Source organism: Myotis yumanensis, unplaced genomic scaffold, assembly GCF_028538775.1.
Source record: "Myotis yumanensis isolate MYYU_CA2020_CCGP unplaced genomic scaffold, mMyoYum1.0.hap1 SCAF_1, whole genome shotgun sequence".
NCBI classification, from domain to species: Eukaryota; Metazoa; Chordata; class Mammalia; order Chiroptera; family Vespertilionidae; genus Myotis; species Myotis yumanensis.
In genome coordinates this window covers 11,205,553-11,225,346 of record NW_027223752.1, presented here as the reverse complement: position 1 = coordinate 11,225,346, position 19,794 = coordinate 11,205,553, and the positions used below count along the sequence as shown (strand labels likewise).

Genomic DNA, 19,794 nt, shown 5'->3' with positions numbered 1-19,794 from the left:
GCCTCTGGGCAGACGCTGGGAAACCCACAGCAACACCCTGAACCCCGCTCCATGCAGAGACTGGAAGCGTGCCCACCGGCTCAGTTCCCTGAGGGGCCTGGACGGGCCCCGTCTCCCTGACAGGGACAGGCAGACGGACACGGGGGACTGACAGGGCAGGAAGGTCGTCAGATGTCAGGAGATACCATGGCCTTTAGAACTTACCTTTGCCCAAGGACAACTCTGAAGCGCTTTGTAGAACACGCCCTTGCTTCTGTCCTTATTTCCTAATGAAACCTGGGGTGGAAGAAGGGGGACACAAAAATGGTGAATTGAAGCAGGTAGACAGGCTGCAGAGACCACCCCTGCACTGACCCACGCCGGTCCTCGGCTGCAGCCAGCCGTGGGGTCTACGTACCAGGGGACGCTAGCGATCGGGGCCTCTGCTGTGTGGGGTCCATTCCTCCACCAACAGGCCTGGAGTGCTGACCGACCATTCACACTTCTGTCTGGCCTGCATCTCCTCCCTGTGGGCCCGCAGCCTTTCATTCCTAACAGTGCCTGGGACCCGAGGCCCTGTGTGGTGAGGCTGATGGCTTTACAGAGAAGACCTCTGCTTTAACACGTGCCGTTTTCTGAAAACTCTCTCCGAGAAAAGAGCCAGGACTGCTGAATGGCTAACACTGAACGGAAACTTCAGGCAGGCATTTCAGTCCGAGAGGGTGCAGACATTCAGCAGGTCTCTACAAACATAACATCCTTAGTCTCGACTCAGACACGCCTTCTCTTTCCACGCCCAGTGGGAGCCGGAGTTGCAGGCGGCACCCCCGGGGGCCCCCCACATCCCAGGAAGGGACCTGTTGCGTGGCGGCTCCTCCATGCACAGCCCACCGGGCAGCTCCCCCAGCTGCCAGGTGTCTGCAGCTTGTGAGTGGGCACAAGCCAAGCTCACGGAGCTCAAGTGTTTCTGGACTTTGCACCCACCCACCCACCTCCTCCAGACTCATTCCCAGAACCTTCTAGGGGACGCCAGGTCTCTGCCAGGTGGCTGGTACTTGGCGTCCAGTGAGGGTTGCTGACCAACCTCCCGGAAACCCTGGCAATGGCATCTAGAGACTCCGATCTGTGCCTCGGGAGCTCTGCCCCCCAAGGCCCGCTCACTTCCTCTTCCGTGTTTTCAGGTTAACGCCCACCATCACCTAGACTGTACCTTTGGGCTGTACCCAGCATCTGTGATAAAAGGTTCAAGCCTCCCCATGTCCCCCCACAGAGCCTCTGGCTGAACACTCCTGCTTCCCCCCTGGCGTGAGCCTCGGCCGTTCTGGGGCTAGACCTCTGCATCGCACGCCAGGGCCAGTGTGAGCGGTCCCGCCTTCGCTCAACCAAGTACTCCAATGTCCTCTCCAAAAATACTGACTAAACTTGAGATGTTTTCCCTTCGTTTTTGGAAGAAGGTTTACTACAGCAAGTTCTCACCCACCGTGTCTGTGAGACTCAGAGGTCCTGCACTGCAAGCCAGGTGCTTCCTCCAGGGGACCTGCTCTCTGCGATTGTCAACCGGCCACAGACACTTCCGCTGGACTGTCCAGAGGGTCTCGGCCAGGGACAAGCCTGTGAGACCACTGGTTTTCTCTGTTCGGAATTCCCTATTCTACAACGGCCTTGGATGTAACTGCTCCCTCTCACGACAGCAACCACCTTCTAAATTTCCTCATCTTAAACCCCGACCCTTGTACAGTTCCTATGTCAGGGCTGAAATCTAACCAGTGGGTGACGCCCATGCACCCTGTGACCCCGCGGGGCTGTGACGGTGAAAGTGTGTCTCCTCGGGCACCTGGGAACGTCTCGGGGCACTAACCGGGACCAGGCACGGGACTGAAGTCACAGCTGCCGAAGGGGCAGAGCTGCAGGTATGGTCTCCACGTAAAAGTCTCCGAGGCCGCCAACAACAGTCCCTAAATACTGACGAAGCCTCACACCAAAACGCCCAGCAACTACTCCTTCCTGTCCTCCCACCAAATACCTCGAGTAAAACTGCTACATGCAACTCCTGGGAGCCCTGACATTATCCCCATCCAAGGGCGAGGGACCAGGAAGCGCCTCCAGCTTTCCCGCGCGGGGCCCCTGGACACCTGCACTTTCTGCGTAAAAAACAAAAACTCCAAGTACTTTCTTACCAAAAAACTCAAGTACATCCTCCACAGTAAGGGGCACTGGCTGCCGTGCTCACTCCGGATCGCATTTTCAAACAGGGCTCTGATCCGGTGCGTCAAGCCGGTCTCAGGAATTGTGGCATAGACCTCCCTGCCATCTACCCTGCAAGACAAAGGCTCATGAAACCCCGGCACAAGTTCTCTCACTGACATCGCAAGAGGCACAGAGGCAGAGATGCATGTGTTCGTGACAACGAACGTCAGCAGCAACTGGCTCACAGCCTGTCAGAGGCAGGGCTGTCCCTCAGAGCTGGGGGTGCTGGGGGTGCGAAGTACAGATGGAATGCGCTCCTCCAAAGCCAGGGGAAGGCAGTGCCCAGGGTTCCGTGGTTTCTCCACCACGAGTCTGACTAGAAGTCACACACCAAGTCCTTGCTTCTCGGGAACCTGTCAGAGAGGCGAAGTGGCCTGTCCAAGGTCACAGCTGGTGAATGGAAGAGCTGGGGTTTGCGCCCAGAGTCCAACTCCAGGCCTGGCTCTTACCCACATGCTTTCCCCACAGTGTCTCAGACACTGGAGGCCTGACCATCCCCACCCACCACCGTCAGCAAGGTTCAGGGTCCCAGAAGGCATGGCCAGGAAGCCGGCCACAGAAGCCTCACCTGCGGGATGCTGCCCTTTGCAGTCTCTTCTATAAACCCTAAACCAGTGAAGGCGAACCTTTTGAGCTCGGCGTGTCAGCATTTTGAAAAACCCTAACCTAACTCTGGTGCCGTGTCACATATAGAAATTTTTTGATATTTGCAACCATAGTAAAACAAAGACTTGTATTTTTTATATTTATTTTATATATTTAAATGCCATTTAACAAAGAAAAATCAACCAAAAAAATGAGTTCGTGTGTCACCTCTGACACGCATGTCATAGGTTCGCCATCACTGCCCTAAACCCACCCCGGTGTGCCAAGCACTGGCCGTGTTCATTTCTGTGCCCTGAGGCTCAGAGGGCAGGGGACACGCACACGTTCCATAAAGGTGTGGACACATGAACAAGATGAACGTGATTACCTCTGGACGGTCTCCACCAGTCTTTTCCTCATTTTCTCAGCTTCAATGGCAAACAGCCAAGGCTCCAAGGGTTCCGAAGACCTGGTGATGGCACCGAAGAATCTCCTGGTCTTGCTGGCGCTGTGGGACTTGCTCTGAAGCTGAACGTAGGACCTCCAAAGAACCTGGTTGCCCGGATACAACTTTAAAGCCTCTGAGAGCGCCTGCCGCAGAGGAGCCAGAGGGTACACGCTGACTTTCATGTGGAACCTGAGCAGGCTCGTGTGCATCAGTGTGATGGCCTCGAGGACGCTGCTCACACTTGGGGGGCAGGCACTGGCCTCCAGGCCTGGGCCCTCTGGGGAAAGAGAGCCCTTCAGTTTTGCAAATACCTGCTCGTATATCTGCACAGCGGCATCGATCCCTATGGTCAAATACTGGAAGAGCATAAAGCATTTAACCACACTAACTAGGCGGTTAAGGGAGGCGGTGGCAGCTGGATCGGAGACGCGGCCCTCACACAAACAGTCCTGCAGTGCGTGTTCGTAAGCCTTCCGAGCTTTCAAAATGTTAATGGCTAGGACTTGCCCAGTGTAGGGCCCATAGGGACTGCTCTCAGCCAGCCTGGTTAATATGTGAACAGCTCGGGCCGCGGTGGCCACTCTGGTGTCTGGCGCCAGCTCCAGCTCCAGCTCAGCGTAGAGCAGACTGAGCTCACAGACCTCAGGGTCCTTCAGCTCCCCGCTCCCTGCCGTGCTGAGCGCTGTATCGAAAACTTTTCTGGCGTCCTCTGTGTTGCCAAGCAACCATTCCAGATGTGCATACTGCTTCCAGAGGCAAAAATTGTTGCAGTTTTCTGGCTCCTTAAGGAGATTCTTGGCTAGTTTTTTGCAGTTCTTTCCTCGTGATTTTAACCTCTTCTTGTTTTTAGTGTGCAGACACCAAATGACCTAGAGGTAAAAAGGAAAGAATAACTCCACGTGCTCTGTGATGTTAAACAAGCCCGGGGTATTGCCAGCCTGAGAAAGCCACACGAGGCGTCTACACTTTCTTCCTTCACCACATGTTTGGTGAACACTTAGGCTCTCTAAGCTGGGAAACAAATCAGGATTTTTTCCCCTCTATTGATTTTTAGAGGGAGTGGAAGGGAAAGAGGGTGGGGGGAGAAAGAGAGAGAGAGAGACATAGATGTGAGACATCAATTGGTTGCCTACCACACACGCCCCGACTGGGGCCGGGATCGAACCTGCAAACCAGGTACATGCTATTGACTGGAAATCAAACCCATGACCTTTTGGAGCGTGGCCTGATGCTCTAACCACTGAGCACACTAGCCAAGGCACAAATCAGGACTTTTTTACTAATGCCACAGGAACCCCAATATGAAACATCCTGGTTTCCATCTGAAACCGCTATAAACAAGGCTCACATACCCTAAATGTTCCTCTCCAAAGAGGCAGCCTCCCAATTTTATACTTTAATCAGTGCACAGATTTGTGCACATTGAAAGGAAATTAATTAGAAGAAATACTTTAATATCGCTATTCGCCCTTTCTCTACAATAGAAGTGTGAACCAAATTCAAGACTGACAATGACAGATCGAAACACACGTGTGATTGGCGCCAGCGAGAACTTTTTATGTATCGCACATGCATGCGTCAACTTAACCTTTTATATACATAAACTTGCTTAATTAGACCTGCTATCTGATGTAGCTAAACTTTTTCCAGCCCAGTGAAGCACCCCAACTTTTCTTTCAGGTAATTGTCAGCAACACAGCAGTAAATATCAACACAAAACATTATTATTGTAGATCATGCAGGAAGAACAAAGGGTAAAATATTTAACTGCAGCAGTGTTTGACTACATTCTGTGCAGTGAGAAAAGTCATTTTCAAGGTCCACCATTTCTTTCTTCTTTTCAGTCAGGTCAAGTTTCTAAGCTTTCTAAATCTCCGTTTTCTGGCTAATGAAAAGAAAATAAGATTCCATCGAGTCTCCTATCTACCTACTCCAGGACTTCTGTGAGGATCAAATGAGATGAGACACGGGACAACACTTCACAAACATTTGGTTAAAGTGCAAAATGTTTGCACCTGGCTATAAAACAAGTCATGTTCCTGGGCTAAAGAAACTCCAACGAGGCTAGTCACGAGGGAGAAGAAGCTGGGCGTTGCTATGTGACGTCATTACCTGGCGCCCACAGAGACCATTTCTGGGCTGGGCTGTGGGCCGCATTTTGCGCCATGGGGTCTTGGCAGCGTTGGCTGTGATTTGGTGGGGTGTTGCTCAGGGGTGGTGGCAGGGCCTGTGTCCCATTTGGGGGAGGCTGAGTGTTGCTTTGTGGGCTCCAGGTCCATGGTGCCGTTTATTTTTAAATGGCCAGTGTGCATCATGGCAGCTCCTGCGTTGTCTGTCCTCTGGTGGTCAGTGCGTGTCATAGCAACCGGCCGGGAGGACACTTAGCCTTTTATATATAGAGATAATACAACCTAGTGTGTACAATCTGTAGTTAAAATGTCACTGGGGGTTAAGATTCTATACTAACTTTGGCCAGCAGAGGGCAGAAGAGTATTCTAGACAAATTTCTAGCAGATACATAGATAAGAGAGCAGAGTAAGTAGCTTATTTTATCTATTTTAATAAGCCCCTAAATCCTCTAACCCTGCTTAAGCTTAAGCTTGGTTCTTAACACTAAGAGCTCACATAATCACAGGCATCTGGTGACACAAGAATCAACACAAATAGCCCAGTCACTCCTGCGTTCCTCTTCGCTGCGGCCCCTCTGAAAGGGCAGCCACACACCAGGTGCCGTTAGGGTCCCCGAAGGAGGTGCTGTGGCCCCGGACCCTGAAGAACACCAAGAGCCTTTATAAATAGACACAAAAGGAAGTCCCCACGCAGGGTGGAGGGGGCCGGAGTTACCTTTGCGATCTCGTACCGTAGCCAGGAGGAGCAGAGCTGGGACCTCTCCCTGCCGGAAAACAAAGGCATCACCAGGTGGAAGATGTTGCGGATGAACTCCTCGCCCTCTCGGCTGTGACCCCTGGTCCAGCGCCGGCAGCCCAACTGGTCCGTGCGACCAACACAGCTGACGCCAGAAAATGAAAGGTTGAGAACAGTCAATGGCTGTTCATCATAAAGTCCGTTATCGAAGATGCTGTTCTCATCCATGGCCAGGTAGAGGCAGGAGGCTGGAGGGCTGAAGCCAGCAGGCACACCCAAGAACTGCAGAAAGGCCACAATCAGCTGGAACTGATGAGCTTGGCTGGAAAGTCGGATTAGAGATTGTCCAATATCATCAAACAGCACCTGCAATAAAGACAAAGGGACCTGTTCAGGAGCTCGGTTGGTTTGTTTATTTATTTATTGTAATAAACAGAAAAACCATCACAATTCTCCCACTATTCTCTTCACATGATTGTATAATGATTCAACATCATACAATTTTAAACAGGTAGGAGCTAGATTTTCTGCAAGATGCAAAAAAGCTAGAGGCCTCTCAAGACAACCCAGAGCGCTGCAGGAGAAGTTTGCAATGCTGGTAGGGCTCCCACACTCCTGAGATTCTCAGAAGGAGGGAGGCCCATGAGCAGGCTGGAGCCAAAAATTTTCCAAATATCCTGTTGGATTCATAGAAAATCTAGAATCATTCACTTCTGAAAGGACACATAATTGCTTTGTAGCCACAAGTGTAATTTTTTTTTTAAGATAGAAGAATAACTTTATTGTTCTGTGTTTTTCTGGTACAAAATTGCTTCAGGAAATGAAAAATGTGCTAAAAAAAAATAGATAAACAGCAGGAAGGTAAGGGAAGAAGGGAAACTACAGGAGCAAGGACTGTGTTGAGAGCAGTTTTAAGAGCCTAATACCAAAGTGAGTGTTCGTGGCTGACTCAGGTAAAACTTTAAAATGTAAGGCCACGGAGACTACCCTTTGTTCCAAGGTCCTGCACATCTGAGTGGTCTTTGTGGCTCTGAGCAAAGGACTACCTGGAGGCAACTAATCAAAACCATCAGTCAATCAGAAATCTCCAGGCTTGGAGTTGAGAAAGCTAAGAGACAAGAAACTGCTGGCAGCAGTGGTGTGCTCCAGAAATGAGCTTCCAGGAAACTGCCCAGATTTTGAGCCTTGAGAACTGACTCTGGAAGGGTAATGAACTCTGCAAAACCCTCAACCACCACAGAAAGACCCGTCCTCCCTGAACCTTCCAGCTACAGCCAGGAGAGGGAGCTCACGTGCACACTCGCCTCATGGCAGCCCCCTCACTGAGCACTGATGGTTCAGCAGAAGAAAACAGGCAAACAGCTCCACCCTCGAGGCATGTAACAGGTAGGGAGGGTCACAGACAACAAACCCTTCCAAAGCTGACAAGCCTCCCTACTCTCAGTCCATACTGTACCGTGTTATATAACATATACTTATTATATTTTATTCCAAGCAATATAAAATGTATCTTGTGAAACTGGGTCAATTCCAGGTATCAAAAGAGAATCTTTTCCTTTATTTTAAAGGAAAGCTCCCAGAGCTGCGGCCACGAGACAGAGCAGCATGTACTGAGTCACACGGCAACGGCGGTAACAGAGCCAACGTGAGTTAAATGCCTGGCACACAGCAGGCTGACTGCTGGTTCCCTCTCCAATAAGACTAGCTGTACGCCGACTGTCCCCTAACGGCCTTACATCCAGACCCCTTGTCTTCTGGAGTCAAACCTATCGGCCATGTTTCTGAAGATACAAGGAGGGCGGGGAAAGTGGACACAGTTAAAGAATCCAGGACAGGGATTCTGTGTTTTTAAACCCTGAGCCCTCCAACTTCCATGTGAAAAAGTAACTGAACAACCTGGAAGACCACCGCTCCTATTCAGGGGCAGGAACTACCTGGTCAAGTGCCGCTCAGCTCCACATCACCAGCAGCCAATGACATTCTACCCTGGTTTTCAGTGAGAGGGAAGTTTCCAGACAACAACAAGAGCCAAGCTAGCATCTCCTAAGCCAGGCAAGTGCTCTGAGAGCCCAACACCTTCTTTGGGCACCAAACCCAATGGGAATGGGGAGAAGGCAAAGAGCCCATGGCTGGCGTCCCTCCTGGGGTGGGGTACTTGCCTGTCTCTCTGGATCCTCACAGTCTTCCTCGGTTTGCTTCTTGGTCTTATCAGGGCGCCACGGCCGCCAGTGCCTCTGGTCTCGGGACCGCTCAGCAGCAAGCCAGATCTGCCACCTGGGCAGGGTCTTATCTCTGATGTCCTGGTCATCCTCTTCTGGTTCATCATCATCATCATCTAGGCAAGAACAAAACTTCCAGCTCACTAACCAGCAAATAAAACCATCACCATCAACACCCGATCAACCTGCATGCCAGCCACTGTGGTGGCCCCTGGAATGCCAAGGTGGGTAAGAGCTACCTAGGCCCAGCCTCTGGGAGGCTCAGTGGCCTTTACCGATGGGCTCTCCTGTAATCACAATCAAGGTCCCCCCAACAGCGGTAGGTCAGCTGCTGAAATCAAATGATTTTTAACACTATCACACCAATGAAAATGAGACGGACACACATTCTAGAACAGCACTGACCAACACAACTCTCTGTGGTGATCAAACGTTCCATATCTGTGCTGTCTGACAGAGCAGCCACCACCACAGGGCACTTGAAATGTAGCTGGTAGAAGAAATGAGTTTTTAATTTTATTCCATTTTAATTAACTTTAATTAAAATAGCCACACGTGGCTAGTGGCTGCTACTGGACAACACCATTCTAGAGTACTAAGTGACATTTAATGACAACATTGGTTTAGATTTTCTTAAGCCATCAGAATTTTTAGCCAGTGACCTTACAATTATGACCTATGTTCACGTCTTTCAAAAAATGTCAATTCAAGACATCCTTCAGTGATAGCCTTTATCCTTCAGTGATAGCCTCTACTTCACTGTTTCCTGACTCTGAGCATGCAGAATGGAAGAGGACAAGAGTCTGAATCACCTGCAAAGTTCCACATTTAAACAGAAACAAACGGCATGTAAAATGGTACCGCCACTTGGAAAAGTTTGGCAGTTTCTTATAAAATTAAACATGCACTCACCATAAGGCCCAGCAATTGCACTTTTAGGTGCTGATGCCAGAAAAATGGAAACCTATGTTCACACAAAACCCTATCCACTAATGCCCACAGCAAAGCTTTATTCACAACAGCCCCAAACTGGAGACAACATACACAAACTGGTACAGCTATGTCATGGAACACTACTGGGCAATAAACATGAATGAACTATTGACACACACAACAATTTGGCTGAATCTCAGGGGAACTATGCTAAGGGGGCGGGGGGGAACCAATGTTCAAAGTTACACAGAAAACAAGTGCTGGCAAAGTTACCCCAGACACCTGAAGGGCCCCGCCTAAGAGGTGACAGACATGCCACCTGGCCTGCAGCTCTGCACTGCCAGGCAGATCACAGCCAATCCCAAGTTTTCATTTCTCAGATGAACGCTGGAAGGTGACACCTGTGAAAAGAGGCTGGCCGAGCCTGGTGAGCGCCCATCCACCGCTTTCTCCCTCACACGTGCAATGAAACCAGGTGAGTGAAGCAATTCCCGAATAGCTAAGAGCTGCACTGGCCAAAACGGTAGCGTTAATATGTGGCTATCAAGCCCCAGAAAGTGGCCGGTCTGAACTGAGATGTGCTATAAAGGGAAAATACACACCAGATTTCAGAGTTTGTACGGGGAAACATGCAAAATACCTCATTCGTTTCTTAATGTTGATTAAATGTTGAAACATTAATGTTTTTACTACTAGACAAAACATGTTATCAGAATTAATTGCCCCTCTTTTCTTTTTGCTTGTTTTAGGTGGCTACTAGAGAATGTGAAGTTACACATGTGCTTGAGTTATATTTCTACTGGTCAGGGCTGTTTTAGAGGGTAACTCTGGAAAGTACTTTGGGTTACTTAGAATGACATTTATAGAAGTGCTAGTTAATAATTATTTTATAGTATTCCTTAAAAGGCATGTATTTTCAAATGATCTGGACACTGCCAAGAAAACAAAAAGACCGTCTTAAATACACACTGAAATGGGGGTGGGGATTAGCAACAAGATCAGGTCTTCAGGAGCCTGAAAAGGAAAAATGACTGAGAGAACTCAAAACCTGCAAGCGTGATGCAGAGAGGGGTCACCTGCTTCAAAGGCTCTAAGACAGCGGTTCTCAACCTGTGGGTCGCGACCCCTTTGGCAGTCGAACGACCCTTTCACAAGGGTCGCCTAAGACCATCCTGCCTATCAGATATTTACATGACGATTCATAACAGTACCAACATTACAGTTATGAAGTAGCAACGAAAATAATTTTATGGTTGGGTCACAACATGAGGAACTGTATTTATAAGTACCGCGCGCTAACCGATTGCGCCACTGGAGCTCCATGAGGAACTGTATTTAAAGGGCCAGAAGGTTGAGAAGCACTGCAAGAGGAAAAGAGTCTATGCTCCCAGGACATCTACTTAATGTACTTTTGACATTGATATTTGTACAATGCTCCTAACCTACTGCTAATGGCTTCTACATATAAACAAATAACCATGATGACGTACAAACAAGTTCCAGAAGGAAAACTCACACGCGTGCTGCGAGGGCCTTACCTGGGTTGATGACCACCCAGCCGCCCCGCTCCTGCTGGTGCATCCACGCTCTCCAGCCTCGGGCGCCCTTCTCCCCAGCCCGGGGCTCTCCGCTGTCCCAAAAGGGCTCAAAGAACTCCACCTGTTCAGATGTAAGACATGGAGGTTAGCCCAACTTGTACAAATCTGCTGAGTCACCAGGCAAATTAAGTGCGGGCTGGCATAAGAGGGGCTATGCTTCGTAAAACCTTGCCCGTCATCAGTCTCTGAAGTAGATATAACACACACCCCAAAACAGAAAATGTAATTATCTAGTGGTGGGGGAGCCTCTATGGTAGCCCTCAGGGCTATGGGATTCACACCCTTGGGTATGGGCTGGACCAAGAATATGGCAAAAAGTGATGGGATGACACGTCCAAGATTGGGTTACAAAGACGGGCTTAGGTCATTGAGAAGGGGAGGAGCAGAATGGCTTTCCAGTTCTGACCCTGGTCGGCCAGTCTCACAGGAAGCACTGGCACTGCAGGCCCCCTAACTGATACCCAGAGTCACGCTGCTTTCGAGACCTGCTGAGGGGGAGGGGAGCCAAGGTTTCATCAGGACAGACGCTGAAGTCTTGAGGACATGGCCACATCTCAACATTGTACAATGTTCCTAAGCTACTGCTAACACCTGGCACAGCACCCAGCACCTAGTAGGGACTCAATAAACACTTGCTGGCACAGAGCTGAACATGGCAGGCACCCAATGAATAAACAGGTCAGCAAGCCTGGCCCCTCCCTCACTCATCTGGACATTAGGTCCTCCGTGCGTGGTAACCAGTTCAGTGGCAGCAATTCCACATGGAACAGAATGTGGACACAGCAAAGGACAGGAAAGCGATCATGCTATCAACCCACAGTAAGGACTTTAAGAGAGCCAATAACTGGCTCCATGGGAGCTTTGTAAGGAAGCTTTGTAAGGATACCAGGCTTTGAACAGGCACACGGGGGCCAGGAGCCGCAGGATTATCCAGCCTGAACCCAGAAGTGCCTTGCACACCAGGGAGGGCGGTGTCCAGGAGAGCCACGAAGGCAGGGCGGACAGCATGACACAGGCCCTGGATGCTGAGCACACGTCAGCCACCTCAGGAAGGGAACTGGGAAGACTACACTCCCTCTCTTTTTACATTTATATTTTATTTTTTAATTGATTTCAGAGAGGAAGGGAGAGGGAGAGAAAGGTAGAAACATTAATGATGAGAGAGAATATTGATTGGCTGCCTCCTGCATGCCCCCTAATGGGGATTGAGCCCGCAACTGGGGCATATGCCCTGACCAGGAATCGAACTGTGACCTCCTGGTTCATAGGTCGATGCTCAACCACTGAGCCACGCCAGCCTCGCTACACTCCCTCTTTACAGGTTTTATTTACTCAAAAAAAAAAAAAGGTGTTTTTTTTAAAGTGTGATAAATGGTTATAACCAATTTATTTATTCCACAGAAACACAGACTAGTAATACCAGACTCTGCCTGCTTATGGTGACGACTTACTCAGAGATTCAGAAAGTCACTAAATAAAAAGCTTTATTTCAAGGTTGTCATGTAAATACTTTGCAGTTACCTGTGCTGTTAACCCCAAGAGCTTGGATCAGGCTCTCCTGACACATCAGAGAGGCTGCCGATGCCCACAGTCCTGGCCAGGGACCCCATGAGAAACGGCTCTCATCAGACTGCGAGTGCCAGCAAAGGGGTGGGCATGAGCATGACCCTGACTCTGACCTTGAGCCCCAACCGCACACCCCATGCTCTGCAGAGCTGGCTAAGAATCACTGCTGTAGCACAGCATACTCGTAAGTAGCAATGTATGTCTTAAAATAACTGTTATCTGGCTTACTATACGAATAATCACTTATCCCAATATCCACCAATATTCTTTAACCCAACTTTGTCTGGAAAAAAAATAGATAAAAATAATAATGATATTTCTCTTCCAAGGCCGACGCAATACAGAGAATGGGAACGTTTTAAGAGGCAACCACGCCCCCATGAGCCTTCTCCACAGCCTGAATGAGATGACCCCGGAGTAGCTGCAGAAGCGGAGGAGGGGAGTTTAACACTCCGTGCTCACGCAGTCGGTCAAGAACAACCTAGGTGCTCACCAACTGTCGCAACAAGAAGAAGCTCCTGGGCCGAGTGATGGCTGGACAGGCACTGCGACATGGTGCTGGAGAAGTGAAGGAGATATGGACCGAGGGCCCCATTGTGGCGAGGCAAGAAGTCCAAGCCAGTCCACAAGGAACGGCTCCTGCACAGGGACTAGGCCTTTGTGGTCCTGCGGAACCCACTCATCGCTGGCAAGTAGGGGTTCCTCCCTGCTGTCAAATTCACTCCCCCGTCCTCCAAAGACCTGTCCTTCAACAGGAGAACAATAAAATCCTGTGTTTTTTCTAGTGGGAAAAAAATGATGGTAAAAATAGTCTTTATAGGGAATTCAAAAAATTCTACAAGATGGAGACCTTAGCCTCTCGAGAAAGACCTCTGAAAGGTCACCATGAATTCAGGTATCCTATCCCTCTCCACCATACCCTTGGCAGAACAGGAAACCGGGTTTTCTTCCATGGAAAAGGGAAAAGGCTTTCTTATTGAATAGCTCTGTAATAGGGTTTTCTTACTGCTTCACATCACAAATATTGGCCACGCTCACCTGTCACCTGAATGACCAACCCTTCCCCAATTAGGATCGGTGCTGACAAAGTGCCAGCGTGGCATTCCCTTGGCAACTCCAGCAAAGATCTGAGCAGTGGAAAGGTTATGAGGGGAAGTTACAAAAGACTCACCTTAGAACGAACAAAAGTAGGCAAGACAATGGTTTCCCTGACTGTGGGCATAACTAGCATTTAAACAAGGGCCATAAGTAAGGGAAAAAGGGACATAAGTGAGTCTTTACATTGGGGGTTGGGGGGACTCTTGTTTTATCTCTCCATGTTTCACTACCTTCATCATGGAAGTTTCCTTGGATTGCTAGAATCTATCTGAGAAACAATCCTCAGCAGGTCTGATACAAAGGAAGATACGGTATTTTAAAAATACTACCACCACCACCCTAGCCGGTTTGGCTGAGTGGATAGAGCATCAACCTGCGGACTGAAGGGTCCTGGGTTCGATTCCAGTCAAGGGCATGTACCTCGGCTGCAGGCTCCCAGCCCTGGTCATGGGTATGCAGGAAGCAACCAATTGATGTGTCTCTCTCACATCAGTGTTTCTCTGTCTCTCCCTCTCCCACTCTCTCTAAAAATCAATGGAAAAATATCCTCAGGTGAGGATTAAAAAAAAAAAATACCACCATCACCTCCCATGATCCATCCCTCCCCCCAAAAGAGAGAGGAGCAGGGAAGGAAAGAGGGGGAGGGAAAAAGGGCGGAGAGAAAGGAAAGCGGAGCTCCTACCTGCCCTCTGGTGGGCAGGTCTTTGACGCTGTCGGGTTTGAAGAAGGTGAAGTCGACCATGGCCTGGAACAAGGAGACGGCCTTCTCCGCGTGCCCGGCCTGGCGCAGGAAGTGGCACTGCTGAAGAAAGAGCGCTGAAAGCGGCAGAGAACTCTGGTTAACGCCATCGAGGAAAAACAACCTGACTCCTAAGATACAGTAAAACACCGAGAACATCTTCTCCCTGAAATCAGTTACTGCTGAATTTGCAAAGCTGTGATACCTACATGTCCTGATTTAAAAGGACTCACAGCAGCTCTGTAATCAAAGTATATTCATTTAATTTTTATATAAAACCACCACAGAATACAAACATTAACAATAAAAACTACATATACATAAATGTAAGGCAAGAGATTGATCTGAATATTGTTATCAAAAACTCAAAGGATTGTTTCTCAGACAGATTCTAGCAATCCAAGGGAACTTCCACAATGAAGGTGGAGAACCATGGAGAGATAAAACGAGAGTCCCCCCGCACCCCCATACAAAGACGCACTTATGTCCCTTTTTTCCTTTACTTATGGCCCTTGTTTAAATGCTAGTTATGCCCACAAGAACATTTCTAGAAAAGGATGGCATGGTACATTTTTTTTTTACCAGAAAGCCAAGACCTATACTCAGTGGATCACTAGATGGCATTATTCACCAGCAATTTTCATCATATGCTCAGCGTCAGCTGTAACCAAATCAAGGTTCCACGCTTGAACATTTCAGTTTGCCTTAAGTGTGGTGCAATTCCATTTACTAAGTAATGTTGAGCTAGTTGAGCATATCACAAATGATAGCACACATGAGGCTCGTTATGCCAGTGTGGTAAATGCTTGTTCTCTCTAGAGCAGTGGTTCTCAACCTTGGCTGTACATTAGAATCACCTGGGAATCTTTTTAAAAATCCTGATTTCTGGGCCTCATCCTCCGGAAATTCTGTTTCTTTGTTATGGGTGGGGCCACAACATTAGTAACAAAGAAACAGAATTTCCGGAGGATGAGGCCCAGAAATCAGGATTTTAAAAAGATTCCCAGGTGATTCTAATGTGCAGCCAAGGTTGAGAACCACTGCTCTAGAGCAATATATTTACAACTTTAGAAGTTCACTGTAATAGCAGAGTTTTGACCCAATAACTGCCTGCGGTGTACCAGACACTGAGCTAGACTCACCATATATTTTCACCATATAACCCTGTAAGCAGGTAGCATACTATCGTTGCTGAGGGAGAAACAAGAGCTTAAACAGGTTAAGGTACTTATCCAAGGTCATACCAGAACCACTGAAGGGCAAGCCCAGGATTCAAGTCAAGAGCGACATTCTCTAGCTCCTGCATAACATGCTGCCTCTGATATGTCACTACTGGACAAATTTATATTCTAGGCTTCTTTGGGACACACCCATATAATACCAGTAACCTCTAAACTGATGCAAAGATTTCCAGTCAGTGAGGACATCCCACAAGCATTACTGCCCGAAACCCTAGGACTGGAGGTGATGAGCAGCACAGGTACCTCAACAGTCCAGGCCGCTGGCAGCCAAAGTTATGAGTGTTGACTGTGCCTCCCTGGTTAACAACCAGAGAAGTTGGAACTTCTAGGCCAGGGATAATTTCCTAACTCTACTGTCTCTAATGCCACCACCACCACCACCACCAAGAAGCTGGAGGGGGAAGAATCCATCATGGTCAAAAGGAGTCATAATAGTTTTTTTCTTGATTAATCAATTTTATCAATGTATCAATCAGGTTTATCAACTTCGACTCTTCTAAAATAAATCAAAATAAATCTTCATTTTCAATTAAAGTCAAAAGCATTATTCCCTGCCCAACAGGTGTGGCTCAGTGGTTGAGCACTGACCCACGAACCAGGAGGTCACGGTTCAATTCCCAGCGAGGGCACCTGCTCAGGTTGTGGGCTCAGTCCCCAGTAGGAGGCATGCAGGAGGCAGCCAATCAACGATTCTCTCATCATTAATGTTTCCATCTCTCCCTCCCTCTCCTTTAATTAAAAAAAAAAAAAAAAAAGGCAGCATCATTCCTCCCACGTAAATGGATCTGGTCACCATCTCCTTACCAAACATGGCCTCCTCGGTGCCAGGCAGCTCAGGGTGAGACAAGATGCTGCCATCCTTCACAGCAGACAATGTACTCAAGCATTTCCCATAAAGGCTGTGAATTTTTGATATTGAAAAGGTGCTGAACTGGCTCTGGCAAAACAAAAGGTATTTCTGCCAAAGGGCTGTATTGTTGGGGTGCAGGAATATCAGCTTCTGCCACTCTTTGACCAGCGTGGAGGGCTCCCAGAACTCCGTGCAGAGCTTCAGCTTGGCGAGCTTCAGGTCCACGCTGCTCGGGTTGCTGTCGATGGCCCGCTCCAGAATGGCCAGCTTCTTCTCCAGGATGAGCTTCAGGGACCGCTTCCGCTTCTCCTGCTCCCCTTCCTCGATGGCATACAGGCCAGGGCTCCTCATGACCTCGTCCTCAACAACAAAAACACCCATTTACAAATGCACGGAACTGCCTCCTCCGGATCCCAGCTGCCCAGGCAGCTACTCACAAGCCCCAGAGGGTTCCTCATCTCTCCAAAGGCTCTGCTATTTGGACTTTGTTGATAACCACTAGTTTATCACAATTTCTCCTAATGGCAGCTCAGTTCCTGGGGTACCTGTGCCACCTCGTATACTGATCTTGTATTTATTTCACCTGACTGACCTGCCTATTGGCATTTAACACTTAGATTTATGTATCAATAACTAGCATGCAATGCCTTGAAATCCTTTTCTGGAATCAACTTGACCATTAAAACAGTCAAATGAGGGACAAAATATAATTGTATAAGTTGTTCAAAAAAAATGTAGGTGGAACTAAGACAACCCATGTATTTTCGAAAGGGCGCACGTAGCCCTAACGAGGTAACTCAACGAGCAGCCCTTCTCTCCACGTTCTGTGCTCTCCGCGTGGTCTGTCTGCACTTCCCAAGGCCTCCCCCTCCTGGTGAGCATACACTCTTCCCTCTAGATTCTGCTCAGATTCCACCTTCTCTTGGAAACCCCTTCTTACTCTCTATGGCAAGTCACTCCCTCATTCCATCCCCGAATTACACATGAAGGCATTTATCTCCCCAGATGCATGGTTCTTCACACGCCAGTCTTCTCCCGGCACTCTGGGCATGCTCAGGGCAAGGGCTACAGTGTAATCATCTCTACATGCCCGGTGCCTGGGCTCCTCCTGGGAGCTCACAAAGCACATGGCTTTGCCAACGTGAGCACGGCCATGCTATGTGAGGTAGGAGGGGGCACGGTGATGCTTACCTGAAAAGCAACGAACGCCATCCACAGCTGAGTATCCCGAGGATTCTCCCGCACCCTCCGGTTGAACTCCTCCACCCTGGCCTTGAGAAGTGTGTCCTCACGGTCTGGCTGTGAGTCTGGCTGCTTGGATTCCTGCTCTGAAGGACCTTGTCCCTGTAACCACTGGGTGGTGGATTGATCATAAATCCCCAGAGGGTTCAACCAGGTTGTAACAGGAGGAACCACATCGTCGGAGTCCTTCACTGGGATGAAGGAGATGGGCGCAGACGAGGGAGGGTCAGTTTTACTGCTCACGGCAACTCCGTCAGCGTTCATCAGCCCCACGTTCTTCTTCGTGAAATAGCGCTCGACATGCTTGTGCGCACGCTTCTTTCCCGTGGAAGCCCCCTCCCAGGATATGCACTGCTTCTTAGGGTTAATGCCAAGGCAGGAGTCTCCTTTCCTCTTGTACCTTAAGTATGAAAAAGAGAAAAAGTTATTGAGGAAATATGTGCACTAACTCTGAATGGGTGAAGGCTCATCACACTTCAAACTCTTGTTATGCAAGTTAAATGCATATATGCAAATTCACCTTACATTCAAACTGTCTCTACTGAGGAAAATAGGAGGATTAGCAGTGAACTTTTTCTGCCCATTTAACTTACTCCTCTAACACTTCAAGTCTTCGTTGACGTCTCATGAATTTAAGCTCATGCCTGCCCCCTGGATGTTGGTAATTTACACTTCCCTGGAGCTTTGTAGTTCAAGTCCTGTCACCTACATTATGTCGTTTGATCACAATCACAGGCGACAGGCAAGGCAGGAACCATCATCCCCTCCTTACTGTTCCTAAATAAGGACACTGAGACCTCAGGTGACACCAAGTCATCTGTCTCCTTTCCCTCAGTGTGGTCCTGTGTCCCTACTTAAAAAGATAACATATAGGTCTAAGATTCTTTTTTAATCCTGAAACTAAGTGTGTCAAATAAAATTACATCTGGCTATTTTCTCCTCGGGAGGAAAAGAGGCTGGGTTCTGAAACGCTTTTATGGAACGTGTAGGCGTCCCCAGAGTTAGGAACACATGACTACCGACTAGCTGCACAAAAGCTCAGGAAAACTGTGCGCTTCTCCGTATACATGTTATATAAACAACCCAATTTAAAAATGGGCAAAAGATCTGAACAGAACTCATAAAAGAAGACATGAACGGCCAATAAGCACATGAAAAAAGTGTTGGACATCATGAGTCATCAAGGAAATGCAAATTAAAACCACCAAGAGATAGGCCACCTACCCATCAAAACAGCCAAAATTAAAAAGACTGACAATACCAAATGTTGGTGAGTAATCTGCCGGGTAACCAAGACCCCATGTGCTGTCGATGGGAATATACACTCGTACAAGCACTTTGGGAAAAGGTCCGGCAGTTTCTTTAGAAAACTAAGTATAGACCTACCCTATGACCCAGTAATTCTATTCCTAGGTATTTACCCAAGAAAAAGGAAACCACATGTCTACACAAATACTTGTGCACAAATCTTCTCATAAGCTTATTCACAACAGCCAAATACTGGAGGGAGTCCAGGTGTCTGCCAACTGAAGAATGAAGAAACGAACGGTGGTAAATGCCACAACACGGATGAAGCTCAAAACCATTTCGCTGAGTGGAAGGAGCCAGACACGAAAGAGTACACACGATCTGATTCCACTGAATATGAAATTCTAGAAGAGACCAAGCTAACTGATAGGAAAAAATTAGAACGGTGACGGCCTCGGGGGAGGTGGGGTGTGGACTGACTGGAAAGGAGCCTGAGGACACTGTCTGGGGTCACAGTGATGTTCTCTACTTTCACAGAGGTCTGGGTTATCCAGGTGCATCCCTCTGTCACACTCAGCAAATGAAGATCTGTGTATGACAATATATGCAAATTTTAAATCAGAAGAGAAATAAACGAAACAAATCTTGGACTGTAGTTAATGATATCCATGCTGAAGTATTTAAGGGGTAGTATATTGATGTTGGCAATTTACTTTAAAATGCATCAAAAACCAATATTGGTTGATGGATGAATGGAAAGATATATAATAAAACTAGAGGCCCGGTGCATGAAATTCATGCATGGGTAGGGTCCCTAGGCCTGCCCAGCGATCAGGGCTGATCAGGTTCCCCTCCTCCCCGCCTCCTCCTTCCCTCGCAGCCCATGCCGCCACCCTCGCTCCCTCAGCACCCCACCGCCGCCGCTGGTCACTTGCC

The 19,794-nt window shown here is 48.4% G+C and overlaps 1 protein-coding gene across 5 annotated transcripts in view; it reads right to left on the bottom strand.

Annotated features, from left to right (window-relative positions):
• LOC139009667 (nuclear exosome regulator NRDE2-like) overlaps nt 1-19,794 on the bottom strand; it is a 46,428-nt gene that overhangs the window by 10,856 nt on the left and 15,778 nt on the right. For 3 of the 5 annotated variants that reach the window (XR_011471389.1, XM_070413841.1, XM_070413840.1), the window contains exons 5-13: nt 17,560-18,010; nt 16,323-16,728; nt 14,221-14,354; nt 10,815-10,935; nt 8,284-8,459; nt 6,104-6,490; nt 3,200-4,128; nt 2,157-2,295; nt 205-276 (exon numbers count right to left, since the gene is read on the bottom strand). Coding sequence is in view for 4 of the 5 variants with exons in the window: in XM_070413841.1 (XP_070269942.1) it covers nt 205-276; nt 2,157-2,295; nt 3,200-4,128; nt 6,104-6,490; nt 8,284-8,459; nt 10,815-10,935; nt 14,221-14,354; nt 16,323-16,728; nt 17,560-18,010 (2,815 nt within the window). In the remaining variant the exon portion in view is untranslated. Of the gene's footprint in view, nt 1-203; nt 277-2,156; nt 2,296-3,199; nt 4,129-6,103; nt 6,491-8,283; nt 8,460-10,814; nt 10,936-14,220; nt 14,355-16,322; nt 16,729-17,559; nt 18,011-19,794 lie in introns of those variants that run through there. The other 2 variants (XM_070413843.1, XM_070413842.1) reach the window with 2 other exon arrangements.